This window comes from Macaca mulatta, chromosome 6 (genome assembly GCF_049350105.2).
Source record: "Macaca mulatta isolate MMU2019108-1 chromosome 6, T2T-MMU8v2.0, whole genome shotgun sequence".
Classification (NCBI taxonomy): Eukaryota; Metazoa; Chordata; class Mammalia; order Primates; family Cercopithecidae; genus Macaca; species Macaca mulatta.
The window spans coordinates 83,384,024-83,409,887 of NC_133411.1; the positions used below are offsets into that span (position 1 = coordinate 83,384,024).

At 37.2% G+C, this 25,864-nt stretch overlaps 1 protein-coding gene across 1 annotated transcript in view; it reads left to right on the top strand.

Moving 5' to 3' along the window:
* Window positions 1-1,192: 1,192 nt before the first annotated feature.
* AGGF1 (angiogenic factor with G-patch and FHA domains 1) overlaps window positions 1,193-25,864 on the top strand; it is a 31,828-nt gene continuing 7,156 nt past the window's right edge. The window contains 11 exon segments of the mRNA NM_001261037.1: window positions 1,193-1,754; window positions 5,200-5,302; window positions 6,370-6,572; window positions 7,390-7,554; window positions 10,367-10,555; window positions 14,549-14,879; window positions 16,397-16,508; window positions 17,187-17,238; window positions 20,873-20,974; window positions 22,119-22,284; window positions 23,682-23,764. Coding sequence (NP_001247966.1) covers window positions 1,557-1,754; window positions 5,200-5,302; window positions 6,370-6,572; window positions 7,390-7,554; window positions 10,367-10,555; window positions 14,549-14,879; window positions 16,397-16,508; window positions 17,187-17,238; window positions 20,873-20,974; window positions 22,119-22,284; window positions 23,682-23,764 — 1,704 coding nt within the window. The 5' untranslated portion in view covers window positions 1,193-1,556.

Below are 25,864 nucleotides of genomic sequence, written 5' to 3' on the forward strand. Positions count from 1 at the left end.
GAGTATTGCCAGGGAAGAAGGCTCTATTTGGGTGCTGCAGCCAAGGAGAATAGGAAATCAGTCTCAAATTCATCTACTCAACCAACTAAAATTAGGGGTTTATATGGCAAGGGAGAAATGTGACTACATGTGGGAAAATAGGAAGTAGTAAGCAGTAAGGATGAGGACTTGTTCAACAGGCAGCATGTGGCTGGTTAGGGAATCATAATGGGTGAGGGATATGGTGCCTCATTGTCCAGATGCAGTGATCTGGTAAGTTTCAGTTCCTTGATACTATCTGGGAGGCCTCATGGTTGGTTTCCCAAGAAAGGAACTCAGATAAGACAAATGTAACTTTCTGAAGTTTTAAGACTGGGAGGGTAAGTTTCCAGGTTTATTCAAAAGAAACCATAAACATCAGTTCTATAGGACAGTTGGGCTGATTTCACACCAACCAGCATTCCTTCCTGATAAGAGACCACCAACCACAGAGCAATTCTGGCCAATCTACAAGGGACTCACAGTGAGGGTTTTCATCTCCTCTGCTTTGCCATTTGACGTCAGAGGATGAAAACGTCACACTGGGATCATGCTAACACCACCATTCTTTGAATATGGGTCCCACAGAGAGGCAGGAAGCTTAAGCTTAATTGTGCATGTGCATGTTTCTCCTTTCATAAATATTCATGAATCCTCCTACAGCTCATTGAATATATTTGGCCACCCTGCTCAGCATAAATTTCTGTTCCCTTTGCCCTTCCTTCCAAGTGTCTTGTTCTCAGCTTCTGACCAGAGGCTATGCCTCGAAACCTGTCAGGATGGCCACCCTGCAGGCTGTAACCCTTCATGAGAAATAAAGCCCTTTTCTAAATTTATCAGCCTCCTCATTCTTCAGTTGACATAGGTAAGTAGAGCATTATAGTCCCCACAAAACATTACTGGGGTACTCTGTTCTTATTTGTAAAACAAGGAGATAGGAAATGCATACTATACTAAAAGTTTGTTCAAAGAACATCAGCAAGTGCAAATGTCTGAGACCAGAGGCTGCAAGCCTCCCTATCACTCTAAGGCTTCGGTAGCCACATTGCCAACAGCTCTCCACGCCCTCAGGTACCGCAGGCTAGACGTCCGCACGCACACTATCGGTCCTTACTGCTTTCCGTCGCTTCCTGTTCCGTCTTGGCCCCGCCTACCGCTGGCGCCGTAGTTTCCGGCTCAACTGGGGAGCTGCCGGAGCGCTTCTGGCCCCTGGTTTTCTGGACGCTGGTTTCCGGGTTCCTTATCCCACGCTCCTCCCTCTGTTTCTGTAGCTGGAGAAGGTAGTTTCCAGGAAAGTTTTCCGGTTTCCAGGCCGCGCACATCGGGCAGGGGCCATCCTCAGTCCCTTGCTCGTCGCCCGCAGCCCCGTTCGGCTACAAGTGAGTTTCAGGGCGTCATGGCCAGGGGCCACCGCGGCCGGCCGGGTGTGAGGCTACCTTTCGCTGCCCGCGCGCTCCCGTGGCCTCTGGGTCCGCCGGCGTCCGTTTCGGCCTGAACGCAGCCCCTCCGCGGCAACGAGCAGTCTCGCGCCGGACCTCATGGCCTCGGAGGCGCCGTCCCCGCCGCCGCCCACCTCCCCTGAGCCTGAGCTGGCCCAGCTAAGGCGGAAGGTGGAGAAGTTGGAACGTGAACTGCGGAGCTGCAAGCGGCAGGTGCGGGAGATCGAGAAGCTGCTGCATCACACAGAACGGCTGTACCAGAACGCAGAAAGCAACAACCAGGAGCTCCGCACGCAGGTGCGCGGTCCACCTTAGCCCCGCGCCCCATCCAGCCCGAGGCGAGGCTTTCGAAGCCCCTGATGGCCTCGAAAGGGGTCCTTGGCAGGGGCTCAGAACTGTAGAGTACTTGAAATATAAATAAGTAAAAGTTCAGCGCAGTTACAATTCCAAGTACATCAGGAGCAAAGCTGAGTTCAGGTTACTTTTTAAATCTATGTCTCGCGACTGGCGTGAATTGAACTTAAGTACTGTGACTACATAGTCTTCATTCTCGCTTGCCCCAGCATCCCATTTCCCATTGTCAGTAGGCGCATTTACTGTAGAGCACATTTGAGTTTATTAAAACGTTGAACTTGAGTCAGAATCCCATCGTTGCCATTCACTGGATGTGTAAGCTTATACCGAGCCTCAGTTCCCCATTAAATGGGAATGATAGCTCACAGTTGTGAAGGTGGAGTAAAACACGAGTAAACAATTTTACAAACTTTTGAACGCTATACCTGTGTAAGGTTGCTCTTCGGGGGCGTTTACTTGGGCTTTCTTGTGGAAGTAGGGAAGATGTATAACTGCTTTTGTTGGAGACGTTAAGCAGCTTATTTCGTTTTCAAGATAGTAGGGACAAATGTTAATACTTAAACTGTCGCATTAAAAACAAAAAACCTTGTTTGGGCGCGGTAGTTCACGTCTGTAATCCCAGCACCCTGGGAGGCCGAGGCGGGCAGATCACCAGGTCAGGAGTTTGAGACCAGTCTGGCCAACATGGTGAAACCCCGTCTCCACTAAAGTACAAAAATTAGCCAGGCCTGGCGGCGGGCTCCTGGAATCCCAGCTACTCGGGAGGCTGAGGCAGGAGAATTGCTTGAACCTGGGAGGTGGAGCTTGCAGTGAGCCGAGATCGTGCCACTGCACTCCAGCCAGGGCGACAGAGTGCGACTCTATCTCAAAAACCAAGAGCATAATATTTTTTTTTCCACTTTGTTGGCAGGCATTCTCTGCCAACACATTATTTCCACATAGTAACTAGTTTCAATTTGACGGTTGTCTAGTTCTTCATAATTTATTGGTACGTTTCCTAAAACCAGTATATAGGCCGAACACTAAAACGTCATCAAACTTCTTTATGTTTTACCAAACGGACTATGAAAATAACTGCTGAGTTGCAATGACTTTGTATGACCGTTACATAGAGTTTTTGACATCATGACATTGGAAAGTTTTTGTTTAGTCAATTTGAACACCTACGGTGTGTAACTGTGTAGGAGCATACAAGTACGGTAAAAAAAAATATGGGGAGAAGGTAGGGCGCGGTGGCTCACGCTTGTAATCCCAGCACTTTGGGAGGCTGAGGCGGGGGATCACGAGGTCAGAAGATAGAGACCATCCTGGCTAACACAGTGAAACCCCGTCTCTACTAAAACTACAAGAAAAAAAATTAGCTGGGCGTGGTGGCGGGCGCCTGTAGTCCCAGCTACTCGGGAGGCTGAGGCAGGAGAATGGCGTGAACCCGGGAGGCGGAGCTTGCAGTGAGCTGAGATCGTGCCACTGCATTCCAGCCTGGGCGACAAAGCGAGACTCCGTCTCAAAAAAAAAAAAAAAAAAAAAGAGGGGAGCAAAATATGACAGCCTTTTTAAAATGACAGCCTTTTGAAAAGGGCTTTATAATTCTAAGTTGTTGAAGTACTGCTTGTGTTAGAGATTCTAAAACATTTTTTGCTAATCTTCAAAGAGCCAGCATTTTGGTGTTAACTGTTAATTTGATAAATCAGACTAAATAATGGGACTTTGTGAACAGATCCTTTATTTCTTACAGAAAATAATGTTTTTATGCTAATATTTCGGGAGGTCAGCAATTCTCCCTAAAGAATTAGAAAATTTAAAAACTGTTAATTCCCATTCATATTATCTAATATCATTCAGTGTTCTCCACGTGGATTTAATTATTAAATATGTTAATGCCTCTTATAAGCTTTAATACACTTAAAAAAATAGTAGTTCTCTGACTAAACTGCAGCAGAAGCGAACTTCTGCAGGTAATTGCCTAAGAGGAGCATCTGTCTTCCACATGCCTCCATTTTAGTTCAGTATTAAAAATTTAATCTCGTGCAAAGTCTTGACTCTACTTTGGATAGTGATAACTCCTTACTCTCCTGGTCAGCCTCCCTTGGTTGGAGAGAGGGTGGATTTGATTAACTGTCGTTCCAAATTACTGAATATGTCTTATCTGGAGCAGTTAAAAAGTTTTGCTTGAGAATTAATGATAACTGGAGAACCATAGTACATATAGGGTTTGTACAAGACCCCAGAATAGCCTTGTGCAAATTACTTTGTCTCGTCTGATATTTTATGTGTAAAATTGGGGTTAGGGCAACGAATATTTCAGGTGGTTTTGTGAATTAATGAGATGTTATCCAAAGCATCAAGTATAGTGCCCAGCAGGTAGTAGATACTAAGTAATCTAATTCATAGTAACAGACAGTAGCCAGAGCCAGGATTTAGGGCAAGGCAATCAGGCTCCTAGGGCAAGGAATTTAATGGGGCACTAATTCCCAGCTATGGAGCCTGTACTTGCTGAATGACAGGAGGGCGTCAAATTTTTCATGATCAGTGTCTTGCTTCCCTCACTGTAGTTCCTGCCCTAGCATTAGCAACAGATTGGATAACTCATGAAGTGCACGGATAATCTGTATATAATCAGTTTTATTGCCTTTCTCTGTTTAAGCTCTTTGTATCATTAAATAAGTATTTAAAAGCTTGTTTTTTACTTGGTTTCATGTATGTAGTAGACATTGTCTCACATTGAGGTCCTCTCAGGCTGAGGTACATTGACTGAGGCAGCATGTTACCTGCTTTTGGGCACTTCCACACACTTTCTCTGTCCTATGTAGTAGCATCCTTTTAAGGGTATTTTAGTGTGTGAAATACATGGAGGACAGATGCCGCTCTCAGGCAGTCACCTTCCCTGTTGTCTTGTGCTACAGTTAATTATAGGACTACTGTTTAATGAAAAAATGTGTATTAAAGCTTGTAAGTGGCATTAACATATTCAAGTGGATAGTTAATTCCAAATGGAGAATACCAAATGAATATTAGATAATTCAGTAGGGATGAGAATTTGTAATTTTTAGATTTTTGAATTATTTAGAAAGAACTGCTGACTTTAAAATATTAACATAAAAACAATCTTATTTGTTAGAAATAAAGGACCCTGTTCACAAAGTGTCATTATTTGATTTTTGGAGGAGATATTTGGACATTTAATAAGAGAGATTAGGAATGAAAACGTCTTTTAAATGTAAAAAGTAAAATAGTAATTTTAGCTTTTCTGAAAGGTAAACTTGCTGCTCTTGACATTTCTCTAAAACTTTTATCAAGAAAAACAATTATTTGTAACAGCGGGAGATTGGTATATATATTATTAGATCATTACATGATTTCTTTTTCCTAAAGCCTTGTTTTCTCTCAGGTGGAAGAACTCAGTAAAATACTCCAACGTGGGAGAAATGAAGATAATAAAAAGTCTGATGTAGAAGTACAAACAGAGAACCATGCTCCTTGGTCAATCTCAGGTATTTCGCTTATAGTGAGGATATGCTAATGCTGTTATATTCAAATCATGCTAATGTTTAATTTTCTTTAAATTTAAAATAAACTAAGATCAAGGTAAATGAGAATTGTTAATGCTTTTGACGTCTCTCCATATGATCTGGTATTTTCAGGTAATCAGTTTGTTCTTCTGGAGGAAAAAGTAGAAATGTATTGTCATTCCTGTGATTTCTATAATGTTGCTAATGTTTTCAGTGACACATTCACTGAGTAATTTTTGGCACGCAGTTAGCCATCTACTTCCGTATCTGCCTTCCTTGTGACCAGGGGCATTTGTTTTCTTGTTGATGTGTTCTAATTAGAATTGTGTATAGTGTCAGTTCTCTCACCCTTGTGGGAATGGTGGGCCTACCACCATGGCCTCATGAGTGTTATGAGGCAAAATAGTTGAGATACTGAGTTTTAATATGTGTGCGTCACAAGAAGAAATCATCTTTCCTATTAAGTTTTGCCTTACTTCATTGAGGACATAATTTGGCTAAATTGCTAAACACAGCAATAGTGCTAAGCTTACTTATCTGTATGATATGTTTTAAAAAGTCTGCATGGGGAGATAAATTTGACAAAAAAAAAAAAAAAAAAAAAAAGAAAAAAACCCTAATTCCTTGCCTTTATTTCTTTATCAATTGATAAGCAACAATATTAAGGTATTCGGTTAGAAGTTAAATTGATAAGCAACAATATTAAGGTATCCGGTTAGAAGTTAAGAGTTAAGTTTTTTAAATAGAATACAACCTATCTACCTATTTTTATTTTACTCTTGCTGTGGAAAATGTAACCAACTTACCTTTTTTTTTCTTTTTAACTGACAGCTAGGGTCCTGAAGGAGACATTAGAGTCAGAGATACACACTTATGCAGATTTATTTGTACCATCTGTTTTAATCTTTTAAAATTTGTACAGTTGTAAAAATCATGATTTATTTGAAGTATTTGCTTTTTGTGTTTAAATGCCATTATTTTGTAATTAAGTCCTTTTTATATACATTATTCTAATATGATATGATTTTACTTAAATTTTTTTGCTACAGATTATTATTATCAGACATACTACAATGATGTTAGTCTTCCAGGTAAAGTGACTGAACTGTCAGATCAACAAGATCAAGATATCGAAACTTCTACTTTGAATTCTAAAGACCATTTACAAATAGAAAATGATGCTTACCCTGGTACTGATAAAACAGAAAATGTTAAATGTAGACAAGTGGACCATTTTGCCTCAAATTCACAGGTAATAAAATGCGAAACATGAAACTGTTCGTGCCCAAGAACCTGTCCTTCTTTGTTGTTATGTGGAAAGATAGACTTCTTTGGTCTGTCACAGCATATACAAGCGTTGTAAACATTCTTATGTGTAAAGAATATTATGTGCAAAGAATATTATAGTTTTTCAAAAACCAAAAGTAGAACTTGTTCATATGTGTAGTGGTTTTCCTGCTACATTGTGTTCCAAAATTGTATGATATACGTAATCTAAAACAAAATTTGTCCAAATATTTTGACTCAATGAAAGAACTGTGGACAACAATACCACATTTACACCTAAAAAAATTTTAATGTTCCTTTATGTCAGATACCCTGCCACTGTTCAAATTTCCCTGAATCTGTAAATTTGTTTTTATAGTTTGTTTGAATCAGGATCCCTATTGTGTTTGACATACCTCATTTAATCTATGGTTTTCTCCTTCATTTGTCTTTTTGAAGTTTTTTTTCCAATTGAACATATAATTATTGAAGAACCTAGATCTTTGTCTTAGTCAATATTTCAGAGTCTGTGTTTTGTGGATGGCTTCTCTGTGGCATCATACATTTATTCTCGAATAATTGTCACTCATTTTTACTGCCTTCAAAACTGGGTCAAAGTTGAAGTTACTGACACACTAGTAAATGTTCTAAAAAGTGGTTCAAATCATAATTGATAGACATCCTTTTCCATTGTAGTAATTGAAGTCATTACTTAAACATAGTCTCAAGTCTTGAGTTCAGCCAGCTTTTTAATTGATATACAGAAGCTTTTGTCTTATTTGGCGTGACTGTATCTTTTATAGGAACCAGCATCTGCATTAGCAACAGAAGATACATCCTTAGAAGGTTCATCATTAGCTGAAAGTTTGAGAGCTGCAGCAGAAGCGGCTGTGTCACAGACTGGATTTAGTTATGATGAAAATACTGGACTGTATTTTGACCACAGCACTGGTTTCTATTATGATTCTGTAAGTATCTCAGATCCTTTTTTTTTTTTTTTTTTTTTTTTTTTTGAGGCAGAGTCTTCCTCTGTCACCCTGGCTGGAGTGCAGTGGTGCGATCTCAGCTCACTGCAACTTTCACTTCCCAGGTTCAAGTGATTCTTATGCCTCAGCATCCCAAGTAGCTGGGATTACAGGCGTGCACCACCACACACAGCTAATTTTTTGTATTTTTAGTAGAGTCAGGGTTTCACCATGTTGGCCAGGCTGGTCTCAAATTCCATTTCAGACCTTTAATACTGTATGATACATACTTAGTGCCTGATATCAAATATTAAACCCTAAGCCGAAGTAAGAAAGCCAAAATCTGCATTTAAAAATTATATTTGACTCAAAACTATTTGACAGAAGAATTCTAAAATAGCTTATGGTGCTACACTTCTAAGTTTTTAAAATAAGGTTGTTTATTGTGATTATTATAGATAATGTTTTGGAGAAGTCTTTTTGTATAAAAATAACATCTAAGGTATTAGAGCTTTTGTTAATAAAAGCAGATAGTTAACTACATTGTAAATATTTTAGAACCTAAACTAATTTTTTTTTCATAGAATTAATAGAGAAGTAAGGTTAATTTTAGGTTTGAGGTAAGAATTTTAAAAATTATTTCAAATACTTTATGAATTCATTTTAGGCCACATAAGGAGACTTCTTTCTTGAATTCTTAGTAGTGTGTTTATTATTAGCCAGTGTTTTATATTCTGTGTCTTTTAACTGTTTCACTTTAAAAAAGTCAATCTGTTGGCTAGGCATGGTGGCTCACTCCTTGTAATCCTAGCACTTCAGGAGGCTGAGGCAGGAGAATTGCTTGAGTCAAGAGTGCAAGACCAGCCTGGGCAACACAGTGAGACTCTTTCTATAAAAAATTTTAAAAGTCAGCCGGCTGTAGTGGCTCACCTTGTAGTCCCAGCTACTCAGGAGGCTGATGTGGGAGCATCGCTTGAGCTGGGAAGATGGAGGCTGCCGTGAGCCATGATTGTACCACTGCCCTCCAGCCTAGGTGACAGAGTGAGACCCTGTCTCAAAAACAAACAAAAATCAATATGTTAACAGTGAGAACTAGGGAATTCATATGGGATCTAAAATATAATGGACCACTGACTAGGATAGAACCAGAAAATAAAGTTCTTGATTTACAATACAGTGTTATAGCTGTTGAAGTCTAATACTTAATTGTATTTCATTCCAGATTTGATGACAATGATAGAACTCAGTCACATACCTCAAACTCAAGAATCTAGTAATGTAATCTGGTTCTCTGAGGAATTATAGAATGTGGTGCACAAAAGTGGAGTTGATGTTCATCATTCCTGTTACTGCAACTATTGTTAACTTATCTAGAGAACATAGTGTCATACGAAATATCTCAATTAACATAAGAGGTTTCGTTAGTTTGTCAATCTGCATATGGTAAACTGTAAGTCCTTATACAGAGAGGGTTTTCTTTCATAAGGAGGATGCTAATTGACAATGCTAATAAATAACCAGAAAATTAATGTTTAAACACTTATCCAAAGGGAGTAGTTATTGTTTAGTTTCTAGGAAAACAACAGTTTCAGGTAGACATTAGTCTTTGTCAATCTTCTGCCTTCATTTCTGTATCTTTTCTCTTGATATCTGTTGTTCTGTAAATGGTTAGTTACATTCTGCAGGTTATATTTCTGAGTAAATTAGGAACTTCATTGTGTTGCCATTTTTATTATTTTAGTAAAATTTTTTTTTAATATTTTGAAAATGTCTATATTTGGGACTGACAAACAGATTAAAAAGGTTTGAATTATAAAAGTTCCATTATTACTAGAAATAAAGATTGGAAAGCCTCCATTCAGTTTCTTAGTTAAGAGAAAGATGGTGAGAAATCTAAATATTTTTGTAAGAGATCTGCAAAATGGAGGGATTAAAGACAATAAATTGCAAGTGTCAATAGTTAGAAAAATAAATTATTCTTTTTCAGGGAGTTTTAGTTGCTCAATCTCAGTACATCAAAGATGTTTCCAGGTCTGGTCTGCATGGATTTAGGATGTAAATAAAATATAGACTGTTCAATTAAGTACTGGTTTTAGAGTACTGGCCAGTATATCATAAATGCAGGTGATTACCTAATTTTAACTTTCTGGCTTTTAAATCTGTAATTTGCCAAATTCATTTTTGCATGGTTGCTTGTCCTATTTACTATAGAATTAATTAATTGGTGGAGACAGTTGTTTATTGATTGCATTATACAGAATGTTATTTTTTGGTATGCATGAACTTTATTTTCAAAATTTTTTTCACTGATTTTAAGTAATGAACATCAAAAGACAAATCTTTGTTTTATGACATTAAGAGGAGGGTTTAGGGGTTTATACTGCCACACCATTATTGTGCAGTCATTAAGAATAAAGAGTCTAGAACTGCTCTCATATGGTCAGCTTTTTCTTATGCATGCTTTAGTTTTCATGCCTTCAAAAGTATTGTCAATTTTTGTTAATGTATTAAGTGGAACCATACAAAATTTCTGTTTCTCAGATAAAAATGATCAAGTATTGACAGTTTTATATGATTCAATTTAATATTTAGATTTACTTGTTTCTCACACTAGGAAAATTAGATCAGCTATTGAATGGTAAAGTATTTTGGAAGATTAAAGCATTTTTTATTCTGTTATCTTTAATTCATTGTCTTCTGAAAATACTATAGTTGTTCAAAGAAATATTTACTATATTTGAATATATTTGGCATTTTCGTTAAGTTTATTTTATCTTCGATGAATTTAGAATTTTTTTTTCCTTGACTTTCAAAGGAAAATCAACTGTATTATGATCCTTCCACTGGAATTTATTACTATTGTGATGTGGAAAGTGGTCGTTACCAGTTTCATTCTCGAGTAGATTTGCAACCTTATCAGACTTCTAGCACAAAACAAAGTAAAGATAAAAAATTGAAGAAGAAAAGAAAAGATCCAGATTCTTCTGCAACAAATGAGGAAAAGGTAATGTCTTTATAATTTTAAAACTTTACATAATGGTGATAACATGATAATTAAGACAAAATTTTTTATGAAACTGAAAATCATTCAATAACTCTGTATTTCAAACATGCCCATTAAGATAACATCTAAGGAAAGTTTAGATGGAGCAAACATGGACTTTGTCATAAACTCTGTCACTAGAAATAGAAAGCATTTCTTAAAATTTGAAGGAGACAGATTTAGGGCAGATAAAATATCTCGTGTTGTATAGTTTGGAAGAAGAATTCAAATCTTCAGTTGATAAGTTGATGTCAATGCACAATTCATAATAAAAGATAAACACAGTTTACAGGTAGACATAGATACAGGTTCAACTTTTTTTTTTTTTTGAGATGAAGTTTCTTTCTTGTTGCCCAGGCTGGAGTACAATGGCATGATCTTGGCTTACCGCAACCTCCACCTCCCAGGTTTGAGCGATTCTCCTGCCTTAGTCTCCCAAGTAGCTGGGATTACAGGCATGCACCAACGTGCTCAGCTAATTTTTTTTTGTAATTTTAGTAGACACAGGGCTTCTCCATGTGGTCAGGCTGGTCTTGAACTCCTGACCTCAGGTGATCCACCCACCTCTGCCTCCGAAAGTGCTGGGATTAGAGGCGTGAGCCACTGCACCCAGCCAGGAAAACATTACAAAAAAAAAAAATCCATTGTTGACAACTATGGAGTGAGAGTTTAAATGGCCTGCAAGACAATGGTTAAGAAAGTGATAATTACATTTAACTGAAAAAAGTATTATGTAGGCTTTCAGATGGTACTTGTAAAGACTAAGGGGAACCCCAAAAATGCTTACAATGATACAATGTTAAATTGAAAGAAGGAAAATATAAAAAGGTATCAGTGTTCTTTATTTCTACTCTCTAAACAGATAAGTTTGGTGGTTTATAGGTAAGAAAGGAGGCTTGTTTGTTTTATTGACATTTTATCAACTGTGGCAACTATTTGGTATCTTACTCTTGAAATTTTATCTCATGGTTTCCTGTCCTGTCCTTTCCTCTCCTATCCCTTCCTATCCCTGTCCTGTCCTGTCCTGTCCTATCCTATCCTTCTGTCCTGTCCTAACAGGGTCTTGCTCTGTCACCCAGGTTGAGTGCAGTGGTGCCATCATGGCTCACTGCATCCCCGACCTCCTGAGCTCAAGTGATCTGCCTACCTTGGCCTCCCCAAGTGCTGGAATTGTAGACGTGAGCCACTGTGCCAGCCAGTTTTTCTTAACAAAAGAAAAATTACTTGATACTAAATTCTAAAGTTCACATAAGGAATTAGGATTCTGTTGGATTTTTTCTGTTCTCTATTTGATTTGTTTTTGTTCTTCTGTTTTTTTGTGGACAATACTTAGGAATAGAAGAGTATGTGACTTAAATACTAGAAATGAGTTTTCTGTTTGCTTTCAAGATCTCTGTTTTAATGGCTAGTGCTTGTTACTAGCGGTTTAACTGTTTGAAAGGCTAGGTTGTAGGCTGGGTGTAGTGGCTCATGCCTGTAATCCCAACAGTTTGGGAGGCCAAGGCAGGCAGATTACCTGAGATCAGGAGTTCAAGACCAGCATGGCCAACATGGTGAAACCCCGTCTCTACTAAAAATACAAAAATTAGCTGAGTGTGGTGGCAGATGCCTGTAATCCGAGCTACTTGGGAGGCTGAGACAGGAGAATCACTTGAACCTGGGAGGTGGGGGTTGCAGTGAGCCAAGATTGCGCCACCGCACTCCAGCCTGGGCAACAGAGCCAGACTCCATCTCAAAAAAAAAAGAAAGCTAGCTTGTGAAAGCACCTCTCACTAACAATAGGAAGAGTATATAGGGCTCCTCAAATGGCCTTGCCTGAAAAACTAGAGAATAGAGGTGGAAAGCATTCTGTGATATTGTGGTGCAGCTTCGCTCCCATAACTACTCATCTTAGCCATCCTTCTTTGAAAATATGTGAATTTCAAGACGAGCTTTAAGAAAAATTCTGTTGGAATTTTGAGAATTTCCTGAGGATTCTAAAAGGTACCTGTGAGGCCATGAGAGTATCTTCATCTGTTTTCTTTATTTTTAAAGATATTTTTGAGCCTCACTTTTTGTAGGTGGAGGTTATGTGGAAGGAAGACAGTAGGGGAGATAGGAGTAAATAATTTGAAATACATATATGTGCCTCAGTGCCCGTAAATAAGCCCTCCTTTCTTTTCACTTAATGACTATCTAACGTTCTGTACTGGCAAATAGCTTTCCCTGCATATGTTGTTCTGCAAGTAATAAATATACAAGTGCTTTTTAAAGAGTATATACAGATAGGCAACTTTTTTGCTATAATTTTATAATGTAAAAGCTCCTCATGGTTTTTCAGCTCCTTGCCCTTGTTCTTGATGAATTTGTATTGCTAAAAGTGTATATAATTTATCACACTGTGAATGTTTAGCCAGTCTTCAAGCTGAATTTATGCTGTTATTAAAGATAGGTGTGTGAGGTGGGTGGATCACGAGGTCGAGAGCTCGAGACCATCCTGGCCAACATGATGAAACCCCATCTCTACTAAAAATACAAAAATTACCTGGACGTGGTGGCTCACGCCTGTAGCCTCAGGTACTCGGGAGATTGAGGCAGGAGAATCTCTTGAACCTGGGAAGTGGAGGTTAGAGCGAGCCGAGATTGTGTCACTGCACTCCAGCCTGAGAGACAGAATGAGACTCCATCTCAAAAAAAAAAAAAAAAAAAAGCTGTGTGAGATGCTCTCATATTTAATAAAATAACAGAAGAGCATATGAATTTGCCTTATGTTGCTGTAAGGTAGAAAGAAAAGTGAGAGTGTGTCAGAAACCAAGGGAAAAAAACGGAAAATAATTATTTGCTTTTTCTAAGGCTAAAATAATAGATTTGACCATTGTATAACATGGTGACTGTTGTTAATAACAATGTATTGTATTATTGAAAACTGCTGAGAGCAAATTTTAAGTTTCTTACCACAGAAAAATAAGTATTTGAGGCAATGTACATGTTAATTAACTCAATTTAACCACTCTACATTGTGTACATATTTCAGAACTTCATATTGTACATGATAAAAATACATAATTTTTGTTAATTGAAAAATAGATTTGTTCATTTATTATAAGGCATATCAGCTATAAATGTACAATAAATAATAAAAGACTTATACCAGGCAAGTTAAGATTTTGGAATAAGATAGTTACCATTAATTTGTACTTTAAACTTTTATGTATTATCAAGCCAAATCTGAAGTACTCAATTTTAGCAAAACTACAATTTTGCTACATATTGAGTACATTTGGATCTTTAAATTCATGTTGTAAGTAAAGCTAATTCTGTATTTTATTTGTATTGACTTGCTAATTGATTACAAGTTTAAAAAGAAAATTTAGAATAGGTATTCTTTAGGCCTGCACTGTCCAGTAAGGTAGCCACCAGCTCCATGTGGCTGTTGAGCACTTAAACTGTTACTAGTCCAAACTCAAATGTGCTGTTAAGTGTAAAATACACTCTGGATTTTGCAGACCATGTAAACTATCTCATTAATAATTTTACTTTTTAAATGTGACTGCTAGAAAATGTAAAAGTACAAATACAGCTTGTGTTACATTTTTATTGGACACCATTGGTCTATGCTATCCCATAGTCCAGGCAATATGTGATTAGGGCTTGAACTAGGAATGTTAAGACATTGAGAATAGAGGGACAGATTTGGATATATTTTGAGAAAAGTCTGTAGCACTTGGTAATTTTATATATGGTTAAGGGGATCTCAGACATAACTAGAGGATCTTTAATTTGGATGATAAGAAGATGGTAATATCATTAACCAAGAAAGGAAATGTGAGAAGGAGAGGGGGAACAGATCGTAACCATTGTTATTTTACTGACATATATCTTCACGAATTCATTAAAACTTGATGTAATGTTATCAGATAGTGATGTTTAAGAGTGTTCTCCCCTGTTCCCACCTATCTACCCACCCTTCTCCAGGATTTGAACTCAGAGGATCAAAAAGCCTTCAGTGTTGAACATACAAGCTGCAATGAGGAAGAAAATATTGCGAATATGAAAAAGAAGGCGAAAATAGGCATTCATCACAAAAATAGTCTCCCCAAATTCACTGTTCCAGCTAGTGGAAATACTATAGAGTCTCCTCTTTATGAAGACATCTCTAATTCAACATCATTTAAAGATGAGAAAATCATGGAGACTGATAGTGAACCAGAGGAAGGTGAAATTACAGACTCTCAGACCGAGGATAGTTATGATGAAGACATTACCAGTGAAGGCAATGTAACTGCAGAAGATAGTGAGGATGAAGGTGAGTAGATAATCATTATTTAAGTAAATACCCCAGTCTGGTAACTATATAAGAGCAAAACCGTTAAAAATGTTAGTGAGTCATCGTATACCTGCCGGAAAGTAAACATTATTTTAATGATGTTATTGAAAATTATGTGGGTTGCTACTTGGTTTTTAGAGAGTAGGATGTGAATACATGACTAATACTTGGACCTTCAGAAAGTTTCATTGTATTGAATGGCGTAGTCAATAGAATACAAAACCAAGTTACCTGCATTCTAATCTTAAAATATAGATTAAGGCTGTTTTAGTGGGTTAGATATTTGTAGTCTACTTTTGTAATTAAGAGAGAAAAACAAGTTGTCTTTAAAAAGTATACATTATGAATTCAATTACATGGATATTATGGTAAATCTAATTTTTTTTTACTTGAATATATAAAGACATACTTTTAAAACACAGGATTTCATGTTACAGTTGGCCTTCTGTATCCATGGGTTCTGCATTAGTGGATTCAAGCAACCTCAGATCAAACATATTCAGGGAAAAAAATGGATAGCTGCATCTGTACTGAACGTGTACAAACTTTTTTTTCTTGTTATTATCCCCTAAATACAGTGTAACTATTTATATAGCATTTACGTTCTATTAGCTATAAGTAATCTAGAGATGATTTATATCATACAGAAGGATGCACATAGGTTATATGCAAATATGATACCATTTATATAAGGACTTGAGCATCCATAGCTTTTTGGCATATGAGGAGGGATCTTGGAACTAATCCTCCACAGATACTGAGGGCCAACTGTGTAGTGTATGAGCTTATTTTGTTCTTTGGTTCTCAATGTCATTTCTTTTGCTTTTATTTTTAAATTTATTTTATTTATTTTTTATTTTATTTTATTTTTTGAGACAGAGTCTTGCTCTGTTGCCCAGGCTGGAGTGCAGTGGTGCGATCTCGGCTCACTGTAACCTCCGCCTCCTGGGTTCAAGTTATTCTCTTGCCTCAGCCTCCCGAGTAGCTGGGACTACAGGCACACACTACCATGCCCAGCTAATTTTTGTATTTTTAGCAGAGACGGGGTTTCACCATGTTGGCCAGGCTGATCTCCAACTCCTGACCTCAGGTGATCCGCCCACATCGGCCTCCCAAAGTGCTGGGATTATAGGTGTGAGCCACTGTGCCTAGCCTTTTTTTTTTTTTTTAAATGGACTCAATTTTTGTAACTTAAAATAATATAAAAATATTTGGGATATTTTCAGATTCCAAAACCTTAAAAAAGAAAGAGTTGATTATTTGATAACTGTGATAGATGGTACATATCCTGCAACCTTTATGTTGATCACTTTAATAACAGTGTTAAGCCTTACCCATTGCTATGTATTATACAGCAGAATTTAAGAAGTTTGTTTTAGTCAGAATTAAGATTTTTGACCAACACTTTTTTATTTTATGGATGCCGCCTAGTTATCCCTATGAAGTTCTTTTTCATAGTAGTTAAATTAATATTTACTCACTTCTTTCCTTGGCAGACGAAGACAAAATTTGGCCCCCATGTATTAGAGTAATTGTCATTAGATCACCTGTGTTGCAGACAGGATCACTCTTTATCATTACTGCTGTAAACCCTGCTACAATTGGAAGGTAAAACAGTTAATATTATTATATCATTCTTTTAATTATTTCAGAAAGGCTTTATTGAGAGCATGTATTTTTGTTTGTTTGTTTTTTGTTTTTGAGACAGAGTTGTGCTCTTTTGCCCAGGCTGGAGTTCAGTGGCACGGTCTCAGCTCATTGCAACCTCCGTATCCTGGGTTCAATCAATTCTCCTGCCTCAGCCTCCTGATTAGCTGGGATTACAGGCATGCACCACCACGCCCAGCTGATTTTTGTGTTTTTAGTGGAGTCGGGGGTTTCACCATGTTGGCCAGACTGGTCTCGAACTCCTGGCCTCAAGTGATCCACCCACCTTGGGCTCCCAAAGTGCTAGGATTACAGGCACATAAGCCACCACGCCTCACCATAAGTTAAGCATTATTCTATGTGCTGTGGATATAAAGAGGACTAATGCAAATCTCTACCCAAAGGAAGCACAGTCTGGGGGGAGAAAAAGACATAAGCAAATAATCACTGTGTGAAAGCGCAGGAAGTCTAGAGTAGCGGTAAGGAAACTGGATAATCCATAACCAGGAGATATACTGTTGATAGACATGTATTTTAACATTATCTATTCTTAAAAATCCTTTCCATGTCACTCTATAAGTGCTGCATTTATACAATATGCTTCAAAAATTATTAAAGACACTTTACTTCATTCTGCAGAGAAAAGGATATGGAGCATACTCTCCGAATCCCTGAAGTTGGTGTCAGTAAGGTAAGCTCTTTGATTTCTCAAATATAGTCCCCTAGATGTAAATTTTTATATTATTATTACAGTAGAAAGCTTAGGGGTTTTTCTCATTTAATAGGAAGGTTAATATACAGTGTAGTAATGGTAATGAAGGCAGTGCAGATTTGTTTATTTCAGTGCTTGAGAAAATAAAATTTTTTATCACAATTTGAATAAACAAAATTATGTTTATTTTTAAGAATCTGGACAAGAGTAGAAAACATATTACGTCTTAAAGTAGTACACATTTAATAAATATTTATTGAGTGAAATAAATAGGCTGTATTTTATGACAGTTAAAAATTGAATCTTACCTGGCTTCTGGCTACTTTAGGAGGTGGTTACTTTGAGCCAGAGGATTTTACAACCCAAGAATATATCCTATACCGCTCAGGGATCTTGTTTAAAACTTCCCCCAATTGATCATCTAATGGTTTCAGGAAAAAGAACAATTGAGTTTTCAAAACAAATGGAACAGAATTGCAACTCAAGTTATAAGTAGAAAATAACTAAAGGTTTAGCTCCTGATGCTCTTTATATATTTTTACTTTTTTTTTTTTTTTTGAGATAGGATTTCACTGTCGCCCGGGCTGGAGTACAGTGATGTGATCACGACTCACTGAAACCTCGACCTCCCAGGTTCAAGCAATCCTCCCGCCTCAGCCCCACGGGTAGCTGGGACTACAGGTGTACTCCACCATGCCCAGCTAATCTTTATGTATTTCATAGAGATGCGGTTTCGCCTGGAGGTTCCCTAGGCTGGTCTCGAACCCCTGGGCTCAAGTGATCCACTTGCCTCGGCCTCCCAAAGTGTTGGGATTACAGGCATGAGCCACCACGTCTGGCCAAGGCTCTTTATATTTCTCTTTCCTGTACTGTTTTCTCTCCTCTCTTATAATTATCTTTTTTCCTTTTTTGCTTTTCTCTTTTTTAACCTTCCATCGTTCCCATTTTGCTTTTATTTAATGGACCGTAATGTGGACCTAAAATAGATTTTATGTGATTTTTGTCTTTTTGGAATATAATTTCTCATTTTTAATTTGAAAGACCATTTACTTTCACTTTTTGGAGACTCATTCAGCAAGAGGAAAAAGTTTTCATAATTTTAATTCTAACCAGATTATCTTGCTTATTTGCTTTTTTACTATGACCTTGGGTCTCCTGCCTCCAAAAAAATAACACCTTATCTGTAACTTAAATAGCAAAGAGTTCCGAGATCCTTCCCCACTTTCCATCTAAACTATAGATAGTTCTATGGTGGCTTTCTTTTTTTTTTTTTTTTTTGATATAGAGACAGGTTCTTAACTGTGTTGCCCAGGCTGGGATGCAGTGGCACGCACTACAGCCCCTGACACCTCCTGGGCTTAAGTGATCCTCCTGCCTCAGTTTCCTGAGTAGCTAGCACTATAGGCACACACCACCACAACAGGCTTCTGGTGGCATTTCTGTTTTTTCTTTCTTTCTTTTAAACTAACATCCATTGGTGGGGTGGATAATTAGTTGGTGAAGTCAGTTTGATAGCACATATAACATGTATCCAAATAGAAACTTCTAAAAAGAAACTTAATGTTAGGGGGAAAAACAAGTATTTGACCACTAGATAGAAGACTTTCTGAGTTCAAAAAATGGTAAAAATTACAAAGGACAAAATAATTTTGCTCTTTGTATGTTAAGAAACCAGTTTAGAAGGCAGACTCGGACAGGCACAACAAATACGACACAATATACATTATTTATTTTTGAAAAGTTCACGCGAATTTTTGTTTTCAAACCCCACTGTGACACCAGTAGATAAGTGAGCAAAAGATACATCAGGCAATTCACAGTTAAGGAAATATCATGGTTCATATATGAAAAGCCATTCAGTCTTTCTAGTAATCTGAGAAATACAGATGAAGCCAAGGTGTCAATTTTCATTCATCATTTATTAAATATCACTCCTATTGGAAAAGTAATTTAGAACAGCTTTTTGGAATAGGGTTTTGCAGTATGGAAAGACTTATTCTAAACAATCCAGTTGGAAAAAAGTGTATAAAGGACTTAAAAAGAAAATTTACAGAAGAGGAAACTCAAATGACTAATAAATATTAAAAAGAGTTTTGGGGGTTGGGCACGGTGGCTTACGCCTGTAATCCCAGCACTTTGGGAGGCTGAGGCGGGCAGATAACGAGGTCAGGAGATTGAGACCATCCTGGCATACATGGAGAAAACCCATTTCTACTAAAAATACAAAAAGTTAGCCAAGTGTGGTGGCAGGTGCCTGTAGTCCCAGCTACTCAGGAGGCTGAGGCAGGAGAGTGGTGTGAACCTGGGAGGTGGAGCTTGCAGTGAGTCAAGATGGCGCCACTGCACTCCAGCATGGGTGACAGAATGAGATTCCGTCTCAGAAAAGAGTTTTGGTACTAATCAGGGAAATGCAAGTTAAAATCACAATGATAAAGCAATTTCACATCTCTTAGGCTAGCAAAAATTAAACATTTTGGCAATGTCAAGTTTTTGTTTAGTATACATAGAGCAACGAAGATTTTCACAGACTGCTGGTGGGAGTATGAATTGATACAACCACTTTGGAAAAAGTTATCTAGTAAAGTTTAAGATTTGCTTATATTATGATTTAGCAATTCCATTCCTAGGTGTGTACTCCAGAGAAACACTTGCATTTTGCACACAAATAGATTGCAGGTACAAGAAGGTTTATAGTAATATTTAAAAAAAATAGTAAAACCTTGGAAAAACCCCTGAATGTCCATTTTCAGAAGGATGGATGGATAGATTGTGGTATATCCACACAATGGATTACCATTCAGCAAAATGAATGAACGACAGCTCTGTAACTGTATAACAACTGGATGAACCTCATGAGTTAACGTTAAAGAAGCAAAATAAGAGGAATAGATAAAGTGCTATGGAAAAAGGAGGGAAAGATTAGTCCTAACTATTGAAGATCCTGGAAACTTCTCTGAGAGGTTGGCCTTGGGTGTTTCAAATCACATTTTGTATTAAAAATTTTTGGCCAGGTATGGTGGCTCATGCCTGTAATCCCAGCACTTTGGGAGGCCAAGGCGGGAGGATCACTTGAACTCAGGAGTTCAGAACCAACCTGGGCAACATGGTGAAACCCCGTCTCTACAAAAAATACAAAAAATAACCAGGTATGGTGGCACACACCTGTCGTGCCAGCTACTCAGGAAGCTGAGGTGGGAGGATTGCCTAAGCCCAGGAGGTCAGGGCTGCAGGAAACCGTGATCACACCACTGCACTGTAGCCTGGGTGACAGAGTGAGACTCTGTCTCCAAAAAAAAAGGAGTTTTTAATGATACGGACAAATACTTACATTAGGTCAAAATTTTTCAAATTATCATCTCTAGTACAAAAAGAGAAAACGTAGGACATATTCTAAATTTTTCATGGTAGTTAAAGGTAGAATTATAGATGACATTTTCTTCTATAGCCTCTGTTTCTACCAGAAGCATATAATAGTTTGTGTTTCTAAAAAAGTGTTAAGTATAATAAAATGTAAATTATCAAAGACTCAAGTTAACATCATCATATCATACAGAAATTGTCCATAGTTTTGAAAAGTGTAGTAATTAATAATTGCTTGATTTTATTTTCTAAGTTTCATGCAGAAATTTATTTTGACCATGACTTACAAAGTTATGTCCTTGTGGATCAAGGCAGTCAAAATGGCACAGTTGTTAATGGAAAACAGATTCTTCAGGTGAGTGTATATGTATTAATTAGTTACCTGCACATTATTTTAAAACTGAATTTTTTTTATTTCTGAAGGCCATAATCTTTATCATTTGGTTCAGAGTAAAGCCCAAATGTGTTAGTCGGAAAGAAATTTCCAGAAAGGCTGAAAAAAGAATATAATCAGTGGGTCTTCCTTGGCTGTTGAGTTTTGACTTCTAATTGTGTATCTGTGCCTTATTTTCAGTTATGAATCCATTGTAAAGCTATTCAGAGTAAATGTGTAAATGTCTCAATAACAACTTTGAAGGTCCTCCTTTTTTTTTTATTGTCTTAATGGAAATGCTGCTAAATTGAAAACTTCTTAAAGGCAAAAGCTATGTCTATCCAGTTAACACTTACATCCTCAGCATGTAACAAACTATTTGGCATATAATAAGAAAATATAGGGGCTGGACGCGATGGTTCATACCTGTAATCCCAGCACTTTGGGAGCCTGAGGCCAGTGGATCATCTGAGGTTAGGAGTTCAAGACAAGCCTGGCCAACACGGTGAAACTCCATCTCTACTAAAAATACAAAAATTAGCTGGGCTTGGTGGTGTGTGCCTGTTATCCCAGCTACTTGGGATGCTGAGGCAGGAGAATCGTTTGCACCAGGGAGGCGGAGGTTGCAGTGAGCCGAGATCATGCCACTGCACTCCAGCCTGGGCTATGAGGTGAAACTCTGTCTCAAAAAAAAGAAAAAGAAAATATAGGGAAGGAGGGAGGCCTTATTCTTAGTCTGTAAGAGTAAAAATGGAAATAAAACTGAGTTATCAAGAGAGAAGAAAAGGGAGATGTGATGCATTTATCCCATTCTCTTAACACTTCATCTTTTTTTACTATGATGATTATATGTTTTGGTAATAGATTGAAGTCTAGAATTGGATATTTCTGATTGGATAGCGAGATTGGTGGGTTTGACAAATTGCTCAGTTCAGCTGTCTTCATCTCCACTAGTAGAACTTTTTTTTTATGCGTCATCAAGTTGGGGAAGTGTGTTTGTGTCTATTTCATTTACAGCTATTTTAAATATATTTTTAAAATTGTAATCAGACATTACTTACAATAGATGTAAGGTAACCATATGTGATTGTTTTGATTTCTGTTTTGTAAAATGTTTCCCCTCTAGCCAAAAACTAAATGTGACCCTTACGTACTTGAGCATGGAGATGAAGTGAAAATTGGAGAAACTGTCTTATCCTTTCACATTCACCCTGGCAGTGATACCTGTGATGGCTGTGAACCAGGGCAGGTTAGAGCCCACCTTCGCCTTGATAAGAAAGATGAATCTTTTGGTATGTGAAACAGATTAAATGTGGCTGTGATAACGTTCTCTTTCATTACCTAAGTGTTCTAAAAAATACCAGTCAGCTACTGGCTACGTGTCTAATTGATATGATACTGCATTGAGAGATATTTATACAAAGCTATTGGTCTTGTATCCAGTTTATGTAATAATAGATTGAGATATATTTCAGTAAATATTACCAAATGAGACTAAGAAATGACATATATTTGGAATTTGAGACCTAGGCTAATAGATTATAATTGTGGTTGATTTTTCTGTGTAATAATTTAGCTTCATGATATGTAGCATTGGTCTGCTTTCTGACCAGGAAAGAGATTGATTAGCTCTGTTTCTTCTAATCCAGTTTAGTAGGCTTTTGAGTCAGACTGTAGTGGTAGTCAAATGTCCTTAGGAGCAGTTGTAATTGAAAAATTGGTAAGAGAGTAAATTTTAAGTGTTCTCATCATACACAAAAAAGTGATAAGTACACGAGGTAGTAATGGATATGTTAATGAGGTTGATTTAGCCAGTTCACAATGTATACATATATCAAAAATCATGTTGTACACCATATATACACTTTTAATTTATCAATTAAAATAATTTAAAAAGTAATGACAATAAAGTAATAATTTAATAAAGATTGGTTTCCTTTTGACATGTATGTATTGATGTAAAAAAGTCATCCACAGTTGAACTCCGTCATGTAATATTAACATAGGAAATAATAGGCCAAGGCATTAAGGGTTGTTGATTGATATGTTTTCTGTCCTATTGATAGCTCATGCTGTATATTGTCTATGTACCATTATTTTTTATAATGGCACTGTAGGATATTACTGTTGTGCTTTCATCCCACCCATCTAAAGCTCTTAAAATTTAAATAGATGCTTTGAACTAGTAAGAGATCATCTTTTTTGACATAAATTTTCCCCCAAATGCCAAGTATGCGTGTTCATTGTTTATTTTTTGTTTTCTGATACTAATTTGAAAATGAGTATGTTGCATTACACAGTAACATGAATTTTGGTTTCTCTGACTTTTATTTTGCTTATGGCTATGTTCCTTTGCAAAATTTACTTAATATTTCTGCATTTGAGATTGTGTTACAATAATCATATTGAAAAATCAAAATGTTCATTGTTCATTTTGGTATCTATACTGTAAGATTCCTATTATGTGTAGTTTTTGCTTTACTTCTCAAGTAGGTTTAGTTACCAAAATGCTGAAAGGACATCATCACAACCCTTTTATCCTTTATATTAATGTTTATTTCAACTTCTGGTTAATCGGAATGGTTACTAACGGGTTATATTAGTTTTTTATTAATTAAATAACATTAGTTTTAATTTTCTACAAAATCAGATTTAGTGGCTTTTTTTAACCAAACTTTTTTTCTTTCAGTTGGTCCAACACTAAGTAAGGAGGAAAAAGAGTTGGAAAGAAGAAAAGAATTAAAGAAAATACGAGTAAAATATGGTTTACAGGTGAGGATGTTAAATATTGTTTCATTTGTTAAGCTGTATATCTGGTTTTCAGTAAAAATGTCTTTAAATATGCTGAGTACATTTTATATATAAATAGTTGTGTAGTATGATTTTGTGATTTCTGTTAGTTTAGTGTTCTGGTATTCATAATCTAAAAACTACTGAAGTTGGAGTAGAAAAATGATAATAGCCTACATTTGAATATACATTTCTGGTTTTCAGAAAACTTGCATTAAGATGCCTTGACATAACTAGACATGGTAGTGTCTGTAGTTTGTAGTCCCTGGTACTTGGGAGGCTGAGGCAAGAGGATCACTTGCAGTGAGCTGTGATTGCACTTACGAATAGGCTTTGCACTCCAGCCTGGGCAATATAGCAAGATCTTATCTCTGCAAAAAAGATGACATTGATTGAACAACATAGTTGGAGAACTAATATGACCTGATTTAAAGACTTATTATAATTAAACTACAGTGATTAAGGTAGTATCATATTGGCACAAAGATAAATAGATGGATGGAACAAAATAGTCCAGGAGTAGATCCGTATATATGTGTGGACAGTTAATTTTTGATAAAGGCGTGAAGGCAGTTTGGTGGAGAAAGAGTGGTCTTTTTTTTTTTTTTTTTTTTTTTTTTTTTGAGACAGAGTCTTATTCTGTCACCCAGGCTGGAAGCGTGCAGTGGCACAATCTCAGCTCACTGCTACCTCTGTCTCCTGGATTCAAGTAATTCTCCTGCCTCAGCCTCCCAAGTAGCTGTGATTGCAGGTGCCTGCCACCATGCCCGGCTAATTTTTGTATTTTTAGTAGAGACGAGGTTCACCACATTTGGGCAGACTGGTCTCGAACTCCTGACCTCAGGTGATCCGCCCACCTTCGCCTCCCAAAGTGCTGGGATTAAAGGCATGCACCACTGTGCCCGGCCAAGAGTGGTCTTTTTCAACAAATGGTGGTAGAATAATTGGATGGCCTTACCAAAAAAAACAGCAGACAAAAAGAATATTTTTTTTTTTTTTTTTTTTTTTTTTGAGACGGAGTCTCGCTCTGTCGCCAGGGCTGGAGTGCAGTGGCCAGATCTCAGCTCACTGCAAGCTCCGCCTCCCGGGTTCCCGCCATTCTCCTGCCTCAGCCTCCTGTGTAGCTGGGACTACAGGCGCCCGCCACCTCGCCCGGCTAGTTTTTTGTATTTTTTTAGTAGAGACGGGGTTTCACCGTGTTCGCCAGGATGGTCTCGATCTCCTGACCTCGTGATCCGCCCGTCTCGGCCTCCCAAAGTGCTGGGATTACAGGCTTGAGCCACCGCGCCCGGCCGACAAAAAGAATATTGATCCATACCTTGAACAATCTATAAAAATGATCCAAAAATGGATCATAGATATAAAAATAAAACCTAAAAACTTTAAAACTTCTAGAAACTTTTTTTTTTAAAGGCAAAGATTCTAACACCAAAAGCATAATCCTTAAGAACAACTTGATAATCTGTATTTCTTCAAAATTAAAGATTTATGTTTTTCCAAAGACACTATTAAGAGAGTGAAAAGACAAGCCATAGACTGGAGAAAATATTTGCAAATCATGTATCTGGTCAAAGACTTCTATATCTAGAATATACAAAAAACTTTCAAAACTTAAGAAGACACCTCAGTTAAAAAATGGGCCAAAGATTTGAATAGATACTTCACCAGAGAAGGTATGCTGATGGCAAATAAACACCCGAAAAAATGTTCAGTGTCATCAGTCTTTAAGGAAATGAAAATTAAAACCACAATGAGATACCACTACAAATCTGTTAGAATGCCTAAAATTTTCAAAACTGACTGTAACAGGTATTGTAAGGGTTGTGGAGGAACTAGAAATCTCATACACTGCTGGTGGGAATGTAAAATGGTGCAGTTGCTTGGTAGTTTCTAAAAATTTAACATACACCTATTTTACAATTCAGCTATTCTACTCTAAGACATTTAACCAAGATAAATGCAAGCATATGTGCATAAAAAGACCAGTAAGCAAATGTTCATTGCTTTTTTTTTTGAATAACCAAAAACTGAGAAAAACTCAAATGTCCATCATATATGGATAAGCAAACTATGGTGTATCTA